At 31.2% G+C, this 17,743-nt stretch overlaps 1 protein-coding gene across 2 annotated transcripts in view; it reads right to left on the bottom strand.

The window, feature by feature from the left end:
• The window catches only part of IleRS-m (Isoleucyl-tRNA synthetase, mitochondrial), a 49,405-nt gene extending 36,627 nt beyond the window's left edge, over window positions 1–12,778 (bottom strand). For both annotated transcript variants that reach the window (XM_075377113.1, XM_075377114.1), the window contains exons 1-4: window positions 12,416–12,778; window positions 10,697–10,819; window positions 4,799–4,958; window positions 180–334 (exon numbers count right to left, since the gene is read on the bottom strand). In XM_075377113.1, coding sequence (XP_075233228.1) covers window positions 180–334; window positions 4,799–4,958; window positions 10,697–10,819; window positions 12,416–12,610 — 633 coding nt within the window. In that variant the 5' untranslated portion in view covers window positions 12,611–12,778. The remainder of the gene's footprint in view (window positions 1–179; window positions 335–4,798; window positions 4,959–10,696; window positions 10,820–12,415) is intronic.
• Window positions 12,779–17,743: the final 4,965 nt, after the last annotated feature.

The following is a 17,743-nucleotide window of genomic DNA, read 5'->3' as shown; positions in this document are numbered from 1 at the left end:
TTTTGGATTGCTGGTTAACCTCTCCTCAATCTACTCAACTATTCCTTAATAACACAATATTAATTCTACATTTTGTTTTATTTTCATTATCAACTACAAACAAATAATTCCTCAATAAAAATAAACAGCTATTTAATAATTATAAAATTATATGTTGGATTACATTTATATTTAATTACCTTTTTGTAAAGATTATAAAACTGTACAAATTCATTTTTAATATAATCTTTATCAAATGTAAAATAACATCCATCATTTGACCAATCACCCATCACTGCCCATGATTTAAACACAGCTTGCTGATTATTTATTGCATTAGTGGCAAATTTACGGGCTAGAAACAAATGTAATAAATAACATATAAAAATATATTATAAAAATGAAAAATTACAAAAATGTGATTGTTTACACAATATAAAAATTACCTACATCAAATCAAACAACTTTTAAATAAATTAAAAAAATAAATACGTAACTTTCTGTTGAGTTTTATGTACATACATAAAACTAAGTTTTGTCAAAATTTGATAAAGAATGCCTTTTTACAAAATATCTGAGTTTCATACAAAGTAGAAGGAAGGTAACTTAGTTGAATTTATATCTACCTTATTACATTGGTCTATTATGATTTGTGTCCATTTTTCTATTCCTAGAGAAACACAATGAAATATGTATTTCCATACCTACTTGTAGAATAAAACGTAGAATAAAACAATAAAAGTAATGCTGATTAAAAGTTTAAACTATGTCTAAGATGTCTTAACTTGAAATATTTACTAAGAAGCTGCTCCCAATTAATGTAAAATAAATTTTTAGTTTTTAATCACTCAGGAAATATTTTACTAAAATAATAACAGAAAAGAAATTAATTAAGCGCACAACTTTTGCATTACTTTTTTTTAAATTTTGAGGTTTCACTTCTCCCTTGCAGCAAGACTTTTTTTAAAATTATATATCTGCACCTCAGGTATAAAAACACTATATCCATTTATATTAAAACTAACATTACGTAATGAACAGAAGTAATTTTATTTGCTATTTTCAGAGGTATAGAGCACTAAGTCCTACCTCAACAAATAAAGGATACAAACATCTCATGAATCAACATTGAAACTTTGGACATGAAGTATTTTCCCTGTGAAACTTTTATTTGAACCAAAACACCATCTGCACAATGGTTTTGTCTGTTTCAGTGCAATCTGGTGGATTCTTTAAGAACATGATTTATGTTGTTATAAGTGATTTTCTTCAAGACTATTATTGTGTAGTTTTGGTTTCACTTTAGTTCACAACAAAAGAATGGATTCACATTACATTTCACAAGCCAGAAAAATACTCTCCTTGGGCGCTGTAAATTTAGAAATTTACAGCACTTCAATTACTAAAGGTCTTGCAATAAACATAAGAGAAATGTAGCAACTGGAGAAATATAGTTTTTATTCATAAGAGATGAATAAAGAAAAAGATAAATCTGTCATTGTTAGGAATTTGAAACCTCCTTGCACATGTAGAATTAAATGTTATTAGCAAATTACCGAACAGGACTGGCTAATTGTTGTATTGGAATTGTAATTTTATTAGAATTCAGATATGAATCATGAACTAAAAATGCAATTTATTAGTTCATGCCTGATTCGTTCTCAAACTACCTGATTTAGAAAAAGAGATATAAATTCTGGGAAATCAAAAGAAAACTCTGTTATATTTTTAATGTAAATATTCAGCCAGAAGGTACCATACAACTGGACTACAGAGGAAAACATCCTTGCCAACAAAACACCATATGCTACCAAAGAAAATGGAGTCATATTTCATCTGTTCCGTATTGCAAAAGTCACTATAGTAAACAGAGAAGTAAAGGAAATATTTAGGACCAGAGCTAATGTTGAAAAGACGTACCAATTTGTATGCAACTTTTTGTAAAGAAAATAATATTGATTCTAAATCTGTAGCTAAAAAATTGTTTTATTCATATGTTTTCAATAAAATATTTAATCTGTCATTCAAACCTTCTGAAGCTGATACATGTGACTTTTGTGCAAAACTGAAAAATGATTTGAGTCAAACAGAGAAAAAAGGTTATCCAAACTGAATGAAACACATCTTTCCAAGATAAAATTTAAAAAAAGAAGACAATGCTGTGTCAAAAGAATATAAAAAACATCAAATATATAACATATATAAACATATATTATAACCATAAATATTCTGACCGGTGATCTGCAAAGGTGTTTACCTACAAGCATAAGCTTCTACAAATGTAAATTGTGGAACTTAAATTTTATTATAAATGATTCATCTGACTCAACCAATCACTGCACGATATGGGACAAAACGAAAGTTGGTTGGAGTAGTAATAAAATAGTATAGTTTAAATCATATTAAACAGACAGACATTGTTATTCTAAGTTCAAGTGTCAAAGAAATAACCTTGGAGACAGATAATCGCTACAGGCGAATTAAAAATGTGGTTTTAATTTTTATTTTTTACTTATTACATAACCATCCACAGCTTAAAATTCATAAATCAATGATTTTTGTTAAAAGATCACATACCTATGGTGTGTGATCACGCCAATACAATCCATGGTGTAATTGAAAATATTTTCCTATTTCTTTCTGTTTCTTACAGAGACAGAAAGAGAAAATAGAGTGTTTTGTCTAATGTGGCTGACCATTTGCTGCAGTGTAAGCAGAGTATTACTGATTGCAATAGTAATTTAGAAATATTGGAAATTTGTAATAACAATAAAAAAATGAATACCTTGAAAAATATTATATTTATAAATTTAAATAAAAGTGTGAAATGATGAACCAACAGATCATATCTCAATATGATGTTTTAATTAAAGACATAGTAGGTTGTAGCAGTTGGTAACATGCTTATGAATGTACATGTGTGACGTTTTAAATTTACATCATTCTAGGCAGTGTAGTTGTGTTGTTACAAATTTTCTGGTTGTTAGAGTGTTATGTTTTCTAGAGGATTTAAGTTTTTATTTCTTTTTTGTTGATTAATTATAGAATTATGTACAGACTGATGGTGCGTGATCCTACAGAAGTCAACTACTGGTATTAGTTTTTTGGGGTTTTTTGTTGCTTGTTTGGTGGTCAAGATTTTTTTTTTTTAAATGTATATATATATATATATATATATATATATATATATATATATACACACATTTTTAAAAACATACATATAAATTTAATATTATATGAAATACAAACCACCAAAACACACTTATTTGGATAAGTTAAACTTACCATATCAATTTTCAAGAATCATTTTCACAGCATTCCACATTTTTGATTGGTATCAAATTTTATAACTATGTATAATTCTTTTACAAATTCGCTATTCTATTTTATATTATATTTTAATATTATTTTTGCTGTTCAGTACTGGACAGCAAAATTTGCAAATATTTCATAATATAAATCAGCATTTTTAAAACACAGAACAATCTTAAAAAAAAATATTAAATAAGAATTACATATAATCAAATTACAGAATTCAATACCAACTGAAGATGCAGGACGCCATGAAAATCTTTTCTTGGAAATTAATATGGTAAATTCAACTTATCTAAATACTTTGTTTTGGTGGTTTACATTTCATATAATATTAAATTATATTAATACAATGGTCAATATGTTAATGAATTGTTTAAATTAAAAAAAATATATATATATAATTACAGGTTGATATTACAGTGTGCTCCCTCTATGAAACATGAGACCTTGCCGATGGTGAGGGGGCTTGGATGATCAGCGATACAAAGTAGCTAGAACGAAGATGCAACCGTATCAGAGAGGTATCTGTTGACAGCCGGACTAAGGAATGATACCTGAAAGAGGGCAGCAGCACCTTCAGTAGTTGTTAAGGGCATAGGCCAGGAGGACTTAAAACAGCCATATCAACATCACTCAATCTTCTGAGTACTGTGCAGCTGAAAGCAATGGAAAACTACAGCTGCTTTTTTTCCAAGAAATATATCTCTAAATTTTCATGTAACAAAGATGGAGGCGCCTTACAGTGGTAAACTAGTCCCCTGTTCAGATCTTCAGGTGGGGACTACTAAGGAAGGGGTTACCAGAAAATTAAAAAATAACACACTACAAGTCTGGAATGTTAGAAGTCTAAAAAATGGTTGGTAGGTTAGAAAATTTAAAGAGGGAAATGGATAGATTAAATGTAGATGCAGTAGGAATTAGCAAGATTTGGTGGAAAGAGGAACACGACTTTTGTTGAGAATATAACTGATACATACAAACAATAATTAATTCATTTGATTTTTTTATAGTTTTTAAATGAATGGCAGCCGAATATGTGCAGCAGGAACAAAATAATCTTCCAGTAAGGAACATTATTTTGTTACTGCAGCATGCATGGAACAGCTACATATTTAGATTCTACACATTTTTAAGCAAGTATTAAAAACATTAAAACTACCATTGAAGTAATTACAAACTTAATAAATGATTAAAAATAAAAAATCACAAGGGACATCTGTAAATTAACAAGGATTTCATTTTCCTTTAGTATAAAAAGTGGTTATTTAGAAACTTGTTTTTTTATTTTTTATCCTCTATTTCTATTACTACTCTATTTCTATTTTTTATATTTATTTTTAACTCAATAAACTCTGATATAATTATTAAGAATATAATTCTACTCATACATCTATTCTTAAGAACTAACCTTAATTAATCTTTAACATAAAACTCCAGTCGTTACAGGAATATCTCAGATTATAACAACATGTACATTTAACATTTAAGAAAAATTGTTGTATACCTTTTTCACGTATATCTACTGGTGATAATTTATTATTAGCTTTATCTAAATTCAATACAGCTAATAATTCAATAGGTAAACCATGACAATCCCAGCCTGGTTTATAATGTACTTTGTATCCTTGCAATAATTTATATCTAATTGTTATATCTTTCAATATCTGAAAAAAAATTTAAATCAATGTTTTTGATAGATAATGAATGAAAATAAATTGTCATTTTTAAGTACTATTCAAGAAGGTAAAGAGTTATTTGTTAACATAATAAGAATCTTAGAACATAATTTCTTTCAAATAATAATAATTAAAATAAAACAAACATAATGGATAATTCTTGAGAAGATCTATCAGTGAGGCTAAGTATCAGGAATGACAAACCGCATTTGCATGCATTTATTATATGTTAAGCTGCAAACACTGATCTGCAGTTAATGACTGAACAGATTGCATAAAAAATATCATAAATAAAGTTCTCAGTATTTCTGGTAATTACATTCCTGCAGATTTCCTCTTAATTCATTCAGCAACAACATAAAAATCGATACTCTCGATTTTAGATTTACTTACATGTCAAAGATGGTTAGCCTGTATTTACCTACTGCAGGATAAATGTCAAAGAGCCAAAACAAACTACAATTACTAGCTACAAGGGACATATACTTCTACAAAGTACATGTACATCAATACGTCATGGGGAAGGCCTGTAATGCCTTGTTTGGAATTTGACATATGGTAAACCCTGATTGGGGTCTTAATTTAAAAACTATGAATATCTTGTATAAGGGTGTCTGCAAGACAACTATGATGTATGCAGCACTTGTTTGGGCAGATAGGCTAAAATTTAAAAACTGTAGGGTTATTTTATTACAGGCTCAACGCATTATATTGCTAACGGAAACGGGTGGTTACCATACAATTTCACAAAGCGATCTTGGTGATCGTAGATGTGAAACCGATAACGTGATTGCATCTGAGAGCCAACAGCATTATGTTGCTAAGAAGTCAAGTGAATTGACTTTCGAGAAAATAAAGGAGATAGAACAACAAGGTGTCACCCTGTGGCAGGCCAGATGGGATGAGACAGAATGTGGGCGTTATACGCATGATCTTTTCCCTAATGTTGTTGATTTGCGGGACGCCTCATGGGTACATCCGAAGAAGTATGTGATGAAATTTCTTTCAGGGCATGGTGCTTTTCAGGACAGACTACAGAAATTTGGCCTGATGGACTCTGGTATAAGTCCAGAATGCGGATTGTGGATGATGCTTATCATGTGATATATGAATGCACTAGGTATGACTTAATGCACATAGAGGCCATTTGTCGGTTTGATATTATCGGGTCAACACTTGATCTCCGTGTTTTCCGTGGAAAAGCTGGGCCAAATGGGTGATCGTAGAAAGTATCGCTGAAGGGTTGTGATGTTCTCTTGGACTTTCCTTCTTTGTGTTTATGTTTAGTTTTATTGTTATTCTGTTGCAGTTTTTGTTTCTGTTTGATTACAGATTTTGTTTTCTTTTTATGTTGTTTATGTTGTTAGATTATTTATTGTTATTGTTATGTTTTGTTAGTTTTTTGTATTGTTTTATGATTCATTGTGTGTCGAACTCATTTTTACCTTTTGGGTAAGTAGAGTTCAGTAACTTCATTCTTGAAAGTCATTCAGTCGTATTTGAGACTTGGCTAGATGCATTTTGTTTGGAGTTTATGTTTGTTAGTAGTACACCGATGGGAATGTTGCTAGTAGCATTCATATCAGTGGGATCCTGGCTAAGGCTTGACTGAACGATGTCACTGCCGAGGTACTGAAGATGACCTCCAGTAAAGCCCATAAGAGTTAGATACAGAGGAGGTAGCATGGTAAACAAAAAAAAAAACCCACTGGGTTGGTCTAGTGGTGAACGTGTCTTCGCAAATCAGCTGATTTGGAAGTCGAGAGTTCCAGGGTTCAAGTCCTAGTAAAGCCAGTAATTTTTACACGGATTTGAAAACTAGGTTGTGGATACCGGTGTTCTTTGGTGGTTGGGTTTCAATTAACCACACATCTCAGGAATGGTCGAACTGAGAATGTACAAGACTACACTTCATTTACACTCATACATATCATCCTCTGAAGTATTATCTGAACGGTAGTTACCGGAAGCTAAACAGGAAAAAAAGAAAGAGAAGCATGGTAAACAAAACCATCACTTGGAGGGTGTCTTCCCCTAGATTTTTTTTTGACCACAAGTTGCTTATATAAATTCATAAAATTTACAAATACATTAATTCAAATTAGTCTAACAATCTTGTTTTAAGCATATAAAATGTTTTTGAACTTACTATAGAAAGTTCCCATTATATTTTCTAATAGCACTTTCAAGTAAAAATCTCGAAAGCACTATTAGAAAAAATAATAAACATAAGGTAAGAAGCATTATCGAATTCTGTACTCTTGGTGATAAACGGTTTTTTATATACTTATTTAATGATCAACTAGCATTAAAATGTAATAGTAAAATACTATTGGTTGCAGATAGTCAGATAATGGATGTAGATTAGTTCATTTCTTAATGGATAGTGCAGCAGGCTTTATGGAAAAGAAGGATTTTTCTCTCTGCATTCTATTTTAAAACATCACCTTTATTATAAATATTAGTTCTGTTATTATAAAATTCTACTTTGAAGAAGCAGAAACCTCTGAAAAAGAACTCATGCAAATCATAAAGAAAGACAAACTAAAACTAATATGCTAAACTATTCTTAAATTCATTTTGATTAATATAAAATTAATATAAAATGCCAATACAAACATCTGATGGTCAGATTTAAAACTAACTACAAATATTGCATCAGACAATTATGTATTTTATGTGTGTTACAGTCTTATACTCATCAATACACCCTATAATAAGGGATTAGAATATTTAAATCTGATAATGGGAACTTTTCCCAAATCATTTACTTTGATACATTTATTATTTTACTACCTTGCACGAAGTAAAGGAAGTATTATGATCGCAAAAAAATTATGGTTTTCAGATTTCAATGAAAATATCCATTTTGACTAGTTTAGGTGTGACATCTGTACATATGTATGTACATATAGCTCATAACTTAAAAATGATTAGCATGTTTTTGAGTTATATAGGATGTTGAAATTTTGGATTTAGCACTAACATGTGCACCTTCCCTTTTGACTGCAATCGATTGAACCAAAAAAGCCCAAAATCCAATTTTTTTTTGGATTTTGGACTCATCCTTAAGTTCAGTAATAAGCACTCATTGAGAGCTTTTCAACAATGTATCATAATAAGTGGTACTTATTTTCATTAGTTCCAGAGTTTTAGCCAAATAAAATTTTAATTAATGAATTATTTGGATCTTACAAGGGAAGGAAGGCATATTGGTTTGAATCAGGCACCTCCTTTTTTAAATTTATTTTTTAACTTTTTTTTTTAATTTAAATATATTGATTTATTAATAATTATTAACCAGCAATTGTAAATTTTTTTTACAATAAAAAATTATTCAATAACAACAATAAAAAAAGAAATATGAACAAATCTTACGTTATTAGAGAAATAAAACTTTATGCACTTTTAAAAAAGTATATGTATAATTTAATAGGCATTATTAAATATGTGTATATGTAATAGATTTGGTGAAACATCTGATTATATAATATTAATTAAAAATTATAATTTAGAATCGTATTATTTTTGGATTTTCTAGTTTAATTTCTATTTAAGTATACTTAATTATTCTAGAATCTGTTTAATTTTATCTACATTAAAGTTAACTACAGCGTGACTGAAAAACAGATACTCACAAGAACAACATACACACTGAGGCATACATGCCCAACCATTAATAAATTCCAAAAAATTATCTTTTAGTTCATTACTCTTCTGATATTGTCGGACAATATTCTCCCTAAGTCAGAGTTGATTATCATTTCATTTATTTGTTTTTTGTTGCCAATCATTTAATCGCTCTTTGGTTTTATATAATTCTTCTGATCTTAATTCGTGTATACATTCTCTAGTTTTCAAATGTTCTCTCTGTTTATATTCATCATCCTCTCAATTTTTTTATTCTTCCCTTGTTCCGAACACTTTCTTACACTTCATATTCATCTTCTTGTCGTTTTTTTTTTTTTAAATATAATTCATGTTACTGTTTTTTTTCCTGTACGATTGTTTCTTTTTCACTTTTGATTAATCACCAAGTAATCCAATAATAACAACTGAATATTTCAACCGTAAGGTCGAAATTAACATTTGCAACCGGTATACAGGAGTTCACTAAATGGAATAGTTTAATTATTAAGTTTTATTTATACGACACACCAGAAATCTTTTGCTAATCAACAAATCATGAAGATACGAATAATACTGTTATAGTAATACGGATAATAAGGGACTTCTACTCTATCCTAATATTTCATGTAAGATTGTTAGATTAATAATTGTATAAATACGTGATGTTAATGAAAACTAATATTTCAGCAATTGTGTAACTGTCCACTTTACTAAATCTATAATCGTACCTCACTTTCAAATGAAATAAGTTTAAATAAACTGCAGCAAAAAATGTGTATATATAATTTAATAGGCATACAAGGAAGTCATGCAGTGTCCACATCACATTTTTTCTAAACAATTTATAATGTAGCCTAGTTGAAAAATGTTTGGTTAATAAATTCATAAACTGTATAAAACTTTCCTAGTACAAGGGTTGTAGAAAAATTTATTGTCCCGACACACCTGGTGGAAGTATAACAAATATGGCTATGACAGCTGGAAAGTACAATCCTTTAGGTGATACGCTGCAAAGTATCAGATACATAGGTTTAATTGTATATATATATATCGAGCAATTAAGTAAAGAAATTAAGTTTCAACACTTTCTGAAAAATGTATAAAATTGAGGTTTGAGTTATGAAGTCCTTTTTTTAAAAGGTTAATCCCAACAGACATACAAAAAGGATAAGAGTTAACTTTAAAGGACTTTTCCCATTAGTTTTTGATGGTAAAAAAGTAGACTGATGAATTTAAATGTAATCATGTATCCATTGAATATGATGAACACTCAGGATATCAACAACCAATGATATCATCACAAAAATTCACAACACCATATTAAATGGCAATCTATTCACTTGATCTCAGTCTTCTGCTGTTTTTTCTCCTCTTATTAAGTTTCCAAAATACTTTTACTTCGATTCTTCAACTGCAATCTACAGTTCAATTCTGTTGTTGAATGTTTCATAATCTTTCTACAACAATTTCCAAATAACTTTAAACTGTTTTGGATTCTTTGAAAAAACTGAGCAAAAAAATAATTCAAACTAACCTTCCAAGACATAAACATAAATACAATACATTCAATTCAACAGGCATTACAGTAACTTTTAACAAAAAGCTTTTATTTAACTGCTTTCCAGAGTTTATTTTGTTATAACTATGTTTTCAATTTTTCTCCTGTTTTAGTTACTTTATTTTGGAACAAATTGATGACATTCATTATTCTTATTAGTTCACAGCTTCAGTGGCTTTAGGAGTTACACTAGTTAGTATTCACTCCATTATCTACTAATTTCAAATAGTTGAACTGGGAAATTTTTACAATTTTCATTAATTATCAGGTAAAAAATTTTACTATTCCATGAATTTCTTTTTTTTATGGAACAAGTCAAAATTTAATATTTTTAAACAGCAATAAGTTGTATTTTAAAAATTAACTATTCTTGCGCTTTAAAAAAGATGCAAAAAATAATAACAACCTTTCGAAAATCGACAGAAAAATACTTTTGTAGTAAAATATTTATCTGATAGGGTGTTGAAAATTTCAAATAAGTACTAATCTTTAGTATTAACTTATTTATGTATATGAAATTAAAAAAAATAATACTAACTTTGTTAATAGCGTGACCCATATGAGGTACTCCATTAGCATATGGTGGCCCATCATGTAATATGTACTCTTCACTATTGCCAAATTTTCTTTGCCAAGAATATAATTCTGAAAAATTACAAACCTATATAACAGAAAGAAAAAACAAACATTTAACTTACAAAAATGGTTAGATTTATTACACACAACAAAACTCAATATAATAAGAATATAACACACATCAAATATCATAATAATAAAATATAATAAAGTGTGTTTTATTTGTTTAATATCAACAGCACTGTTAAGGATTTAAAAAAACATATAATTGAAATAGACCACCTCTGTAAAGCCCCCGCAAATAGAGGCTAAAGCTAAATACAACTGGGTTCACCTGATGCCCAGAGGACATTTTTAAAGACTTACCACATAGGGTTATGCACCACCAGCACGATGGGTTTGACCTTGGGTTACAGTTGCTTTTCATAAGGTATTGCAACCGCACCAAGTAAGTGAAAGAATAAACAGTGTAGAAAGTTGTTGCGTAGAAATGTAAGGGTATATGTTGTAAAGTGCGCGTCTAAATTTTTTGTACGGATATTTTTTGTTTTCTTTTACAAGTAGAATCTGAAAAAGTATAGCCAACCCACCATTTTAGAAACACACCATAAGGTGCAGCAATTTTCTGTACTTTTTTCTATCAATAAAACACCACAGATCATGACCAAATGCAAGGGTATACACATGGATCAATATCATATTGATATAATAAGGAATGCAAAATAAGTAATTTTAACAAACTGTGAACACCTGTCCAGATGAAATAAAAGATACTTAAAATATAATTATAAATCATTTCAAATTTGTTGTTACATTATTTTTTCTTGTAATAAAAGAAATGTCTTAATGTCAAATAGAATACCCTGAACAAAAACAATGATGTTACATTATCATCTACTAAAAACAAATATAATAAAATAACAGAAAATGTATGTGTTCATCATGTTAAAAAAAATACTTCATAATTTAATATCACCTTATTAATCAAATTATATGACTTCATTTAAATTATGATTTATCATTTTATCATTGATTTTATCATTTTTGGTACTGATACAGGACAAATAAGGGTTCAGTAAATGCACAATTACACTACAAAATTCAGGGTATAAGAGCTAGTAGGATTCCAACTGATTTATTACCAAACATCTGTGTACAAGTGATGAAGTTGTACAACTTGACAAGTTTTTGTCAAATAAAGAATTAGTGAATTACTGATTTCATACATAGCATCAACTCCTAACTTCAATATTAAAATTAGTAAAATATGTGTCACAGGTTGGGCAAAATCACTAGGGGGTAGGGCACGACCTCTAGTTAGCACTATTAATCCATCAGCCTAAAATAAATAAATTATAAAATAAGTTGGGAATAAAAAGCCCTTTATTAGGTAGCACAGCCCGATTGTACCTACTAATAAATCAAACCCCCTTATAACTGTCCTAGCTAACAATCTGCACATCATTGTACAGTAAATAGAAATGCCACAAGAAAATGCAACACAACCTTGCATATTTATTACTGTATTATAAGAAAAGCTCACAGACATAAAGAATGCAAAGTGGAGATGGAACGCAAATTTTATTACAAATAAAATTTGGGAGAACTAAATTCCTACCTACAGGCGCACTATTCATATGCGCAATAAATAACTTTAACTACAATAAGTATAAAATCAAACCTTTTGAATATGTTTATCCCAGTCCGACCTCTTTGGAGGTTGTATCCAAACCTTAAACTCTGTTTTTGGTAGATTTATTGTGTCAGTATATTTCTTAAATGTATCTTTCTTCACTTTTACTGAAAAACATCTCATACCTAAAAAATTACGTTTGGTTAGGCATGTTTGCCAGCATTTGCCGGTTTTGTTTAACATAATACCGACAGCGAAATTATCAATGATTAAAATTATCTAGAAATGCTACGTTTCCAAATCATGCTTCATTATAATCATCTATGAACATACACTAAACGAATTTCAGCAAAATAGATCCACAATTATTTAGGTTATCTGAAACAAAAATACACCATCGATACTCGGCGAAATCTGTGATACCTCTACCGTGAATCTATCTATTTGCACTTAATAGTTTTACAATTAACCTACAATAATTGTTAAACAGAGACTTTTAATCCACGCGAAAAACGTTTAAACTTCTCAATAATACGGTAAAACGTTATTACAATGGAAAAAATGTATAGGCTAAGTTTTCTAAAAGTATTTAAATAAATTATGAGCAGATTTAAACTCTCATGCTTCTATAGAGCTAAGTGGTAATTTTTGTTGTATGGAATTTCTTAGCATTTTCTGAATACTAGTTTTACCAAAAACTTTCAAGCAACCTTGTTGAAACAAAAAAAAAATACATTTTATCTGACTGCACATTTTGCTATTTTGAAGTGGTCTCTGTTGATGACTGGTCTAAATAACAATTGTGCCTTTTATCAAAATACTACAGAATCACAAGTCCTTCCTAAACGCGATTTATTCTTGCTCAAGAATGACATGCATTCCACGGTAAACTTAATTGAGAAAACAGCGTGTGAAAGCCTCAATTACTTTCTTCATTAACCCGAATTTACTGCTGATTATCCCCAAGTAAATTATAAATTTACTTACTTTACATCTGTATGCCAAACTCTCAAAATGCTCACGAAATGTTGATTTCGTACCTAAAAATGATTCCTTCAGAATGTTTAATATAGAAAATTCTGTACTGTAAATATCATTACTCATTACGGCAATATTAGTTATAATCTAAAACATGTATATATAAAAAATATCAACTACTCATTTATGGCTCTTTAAATTTATTTTATATATATTGATTAAAAATCTTCTTCTTTGAAGTTTAATCTGTGCATTGATCTTTTTTCTAGCAGGCCTTCATTCAGCTCGATTTCTTCGTATCAGTATACTGCAGTTTCATATTTTAATATGAACTTTTCCCATTATTTTCACGAGTAGAATTGAAAATCCCGGGACAACTTCGTGATCACTCTGCATACCGCTTCTCTGACGCAGCTTCGCCCGCTCAATATTGTGCTATACAAAGCGCTATATTCTGTTGTTAAAGTAGACGACATGGCTACAGTCTCCATGGTCGAAATACTGTAAGTTAGAGTTCTTGTTTATGTTTTTTTGCTGATTTCTCTCCAGCTACTGTTTCGGTTGTTGTGGTTGATGATGAAGGTATATGCGTATTTTCCAGCACCTTGTTCAACTCCTTATATTTCTCCTCCACCATCCTTGCTAGTTCTCGGTCTGTTTTAGACTGTCTGTGTCGTCTTTGGTCTTGTTTCGCCTTTGTCATTTATTTTTAGTTCCAGTTTTGTACCTTTTAGCACCTTTTCTCTTTTGCTCAGTTTTCGTTTCCGTTGTTGAGGAGGGTTGTTAGGTGCTGGTGATGGGTTCCCTTCTTGTTTGTCATTATATGTATTATAAGAATTGCATATGAACCTCCGTGGCGGAAGTGCATTGTCCGTCAGTAATGTCGTTATTGCTTCTGTTTGCAATTTCAATATTGCTTCCACCTTCGCTGTCGAGTAGAATTGGATATCCGCTTGTTTTTGTCTTGAACCACGGTTTATTTACTGCATAAATATGATGTAATGTGGTTAATATGCTTGACCATATCATCTTTAGAATGATCTGAGTATTGGCAAGCATCAAGTAAATAACTTACCAATTCCTCTCCTACAAGAGTTGGAGTTCTCGGGTTGATTATCATCTTTATATCCATCAGTTGTTCTGTTACTGACAGAAAGTTTTTTTTTCAATTTTAGTAAAGTTGCATATCTTCACGGAGCAATGTAAATTAATGTTCCATTCTTATTTGTTATCGTTGGATATTACTACTTCTACGTTATTTAATTTGGCCACGCCTAAGGTTTCTGGAGTTCCTGCAGGTCTTTTCATTCTTGTCTAAAATACATATCATCTTCAGCTTTACTTTCTTCTTCTTCTTCTTCTAATTGTGCATAGTACGTATGTTTTCTTTGTTGTTTGGAACTTCACGGAATAAACTATGAAATAGTTCGTCTGGATTGCCACGTTATATGCAATTACACATTATTTCTCCACGCTCGCAGTCGTCATGTAGTAGCATTCAATCAACCACTTGGTCGTTTAACATTGTACTGGCCTTTCCTCCTCTATGAATCATGAGACCTTGCCGTTGGTGAGGGGGCTTGAGTGCTCAGGGATACAGAGTAGCTGGACCGAAGGTGCAACCATATCGGAGAGGTATCTGTTGAGAGCCAGACTAAGGAATGATTCCTGAAAGAGGGCAGCAGCTCTTTCAGTAGTTGTTAGGGGCGTGAGTCAGGACGACTTAAACGGCCGTATCAACATCACTCAGTCCTCTGAGTACTGCGCAGCTGAAAGCAATGGAAAACTACAGCTGCTTTTTTTCCAAGAAAATGTGGCTCTGCATTTTCACATATACAATAATGGAGGCGCCTTCCTTGGTAAAATATTCCGGAGGTAAAATAGTCCCCCGTTCGGATCTCCGGGTGGGGACTACTAAGGAAGGGGTCACCAGAAAATTAAAAAATAACATTCTACGAGTCGGAGCGTGGAATGTTAGAAGCTTAAAAAAGGTTGGTAGGCTAGAGAATTTAAAAAGGGAAATGGATAGGGTAAACGTTGATATAGTAGGAATTAGTGAGGTTCGGTGGGAAGAGGAAGGCGACTTTTGGTCGGGTGACTTTAGAGTAATTAACTCAGCGTCAAATAATGGGCAGGCAGGAGTAGGTTTCGTGATGAACAAGAAAATAGGGAGGAGAGTGGAGTATTTCAAGACGCGTAGCGATAGAGTCATTGTAATAAGGATAAATTCAAAACCTAAACCGACAACGATTGTTAACGTCTATATGCCTACAAGCGCCCATGATGATGATGAGGTAGAATGTGTATACGAAGAGATTGATGAAGCAATTAAACACGTAAAAGGAGATGAAAATTTAATAATAGTTGGAGATTGGAATGCAAGCATTGGAAAAGGCAAGGAAGGAAATATAGTGGGTGAATACGGGCTGGGCAAAAGGAATGAAAGAGGGGACCGACTTATAGAGTTTTGCACGAAGTATAATTTAGTAATTGCCAACACCCAATTTAAAAATCATAATAGAAGAATATACACTTGGAAAAAGCCAGGTGATACTGCAAGGTATCAGATAGATTATATCATGGTTAAGCAAAGATTTAGAAATCAACTCGTTGACTGCAAAACTTACCCTGGAGCAGACATTGATAGCGACCATAATTTGGTGATAATGAAATGTAGATTGGGGTTTAAAAACCTGAAGAAAAGGTGTCAGATGAATCGGTGGAATTTAGAGAAGCTTGAGGAAGAGGAGGTAAAGAAGATTTTTGAGGAGGACATCGCTAGAGGTCTGAGTAAAAAAGATAAGATAGAAAATGTAGAAGAAGAATGGGAGAATGTTAAAAAGGAAATTCTTAAATCAGCAGAAGCGAACTTAGGCGGAATAAAGAGAACTGGTAGAAAACCTTGGGTTTCAGACGATATATTGCAGCTGATGGATGAACGTAGAAAATATAAGAATGCTAGTGATGAAGAAAGTAAAAGGAACTATCGGCAATTAAGAAATGCTATAAACAGGAAGTGCAAACTGGCGAAAGAAGAGTGGATTAAAGAAAAGTGTTCAGAAGTGGAAAGAGAAATGAACATTGGTAAAATAGACGGAGCATACAGGAAAGTTAAAGAAAATTTTGGGGTACATAAATTAAAATCTAATAATGTGTTAAACAAAGATGGTACACCTATATATAATACGAAAGGTAAAGTCGATAGATGGGTGGAATATATTGAAGAGTTATACGGAGGAAATGAATTAGAAAATGGTTTTATAGAGGAAGAAGAGGAAGTTGAGGAGGATGAAATGGGAGAAACAATACTGAGATCTGAATTTAAGAGAGCATTAAAAGATTTAAATGGCAGAAAGGCTCCTGGAATAGACGGAATACCTGTAGAATTACTGCGCAGTGCAGGGGAGGAGGCGATTGATAGATTATACAAACTGGTGTGTAATATTTATGAAAAAGGGGAATTTCCGTCAGACTTCAAAAAAAGTGTTATAGTAATGATACCAAAGAAATCAGGGGCAGATAAATGTGAAGAATACAGAACAATTAGTTTAACTAGTCATGCATCAAAAATCTTAACTAGAATTCTATACAGAAGAATTGAGAGGAGAGTGGAGGAAGTGTTAGGAGAAGACCAATTTGGTTTCAGGAAAAGTATAGGGACACGGGAAGCAATTTTAGGCCTCAGATTAATAGTAGAAGGAAGATTAAAGAAAAACAAACCAACATACTTGGCGTTTATAGACCTAGAAAAGGCATTCGATAACGTAGACTGGAATAAAATGTTCAGCATTTTAAAAAAATTAGGGTTCAAATACAGAGATAGAAGAACAATTGCTAACATGTACAGGAACCAAACAGCAACAGTAGCAATTGAAGAACATAAGAAAGAAGCCATAATAAGAAAGGGAGTCCGACAAGGATGTTCTCTATCTCCGTTACTTTTTAATCTTTACATGGAACTAGCAGTTAATGATGTTAAAGAACAATTTAGATTCGGAGTAACAGTACAAGGTGAAAAGATAAAGATGCTACGATTTGCTGATGATATAGTAATTCTAGCCGAGAATAAAAAGGATTTAGAAGAAACAATGAACGGCATAGATGAAGTCCTACGCAAGAACTATGGCATGAAAATAAACAAGAACAAAACAAAAGTAATGAAATGTAGTAGAAATAACAAAGATGGACCACTGAATGTGAAAATAGGAGGAGAAAAGATTATGGAGGTAGAAGAATTTTGTTATTTGGGAAGTAGAATTACTAAAGATGGACGAAGCAGGAGCGATATAAAATGCCGAATAGCACAAGCTAAACGAGCCTTCAGTAAGAAATATAAGTTGTTTACATCAAAAATTAATTTAAATGTCAGGAAAAGATTTTTGAAAGTGTATGTTTGGA

The sequence above is a fragment of the Lycorma delicatula genome, chromosome 10, assembly GCF_047948215.1.
Source record: "Lycorma delicatula isolate Av1 chromosome 10, ASM4794821v1, whole genome shotgun sequence".
NCBI classification, from domain to species: domain Eukaryota; kingdom Metazoa; phylum Arthropoda; class Insecta; order Hemiptera; family Fulgoridae; genus Lycorma; species Lycorma delicatula.
This window is presented reverse-complemented; position numbering and strand designations above follow the sequence as displayed.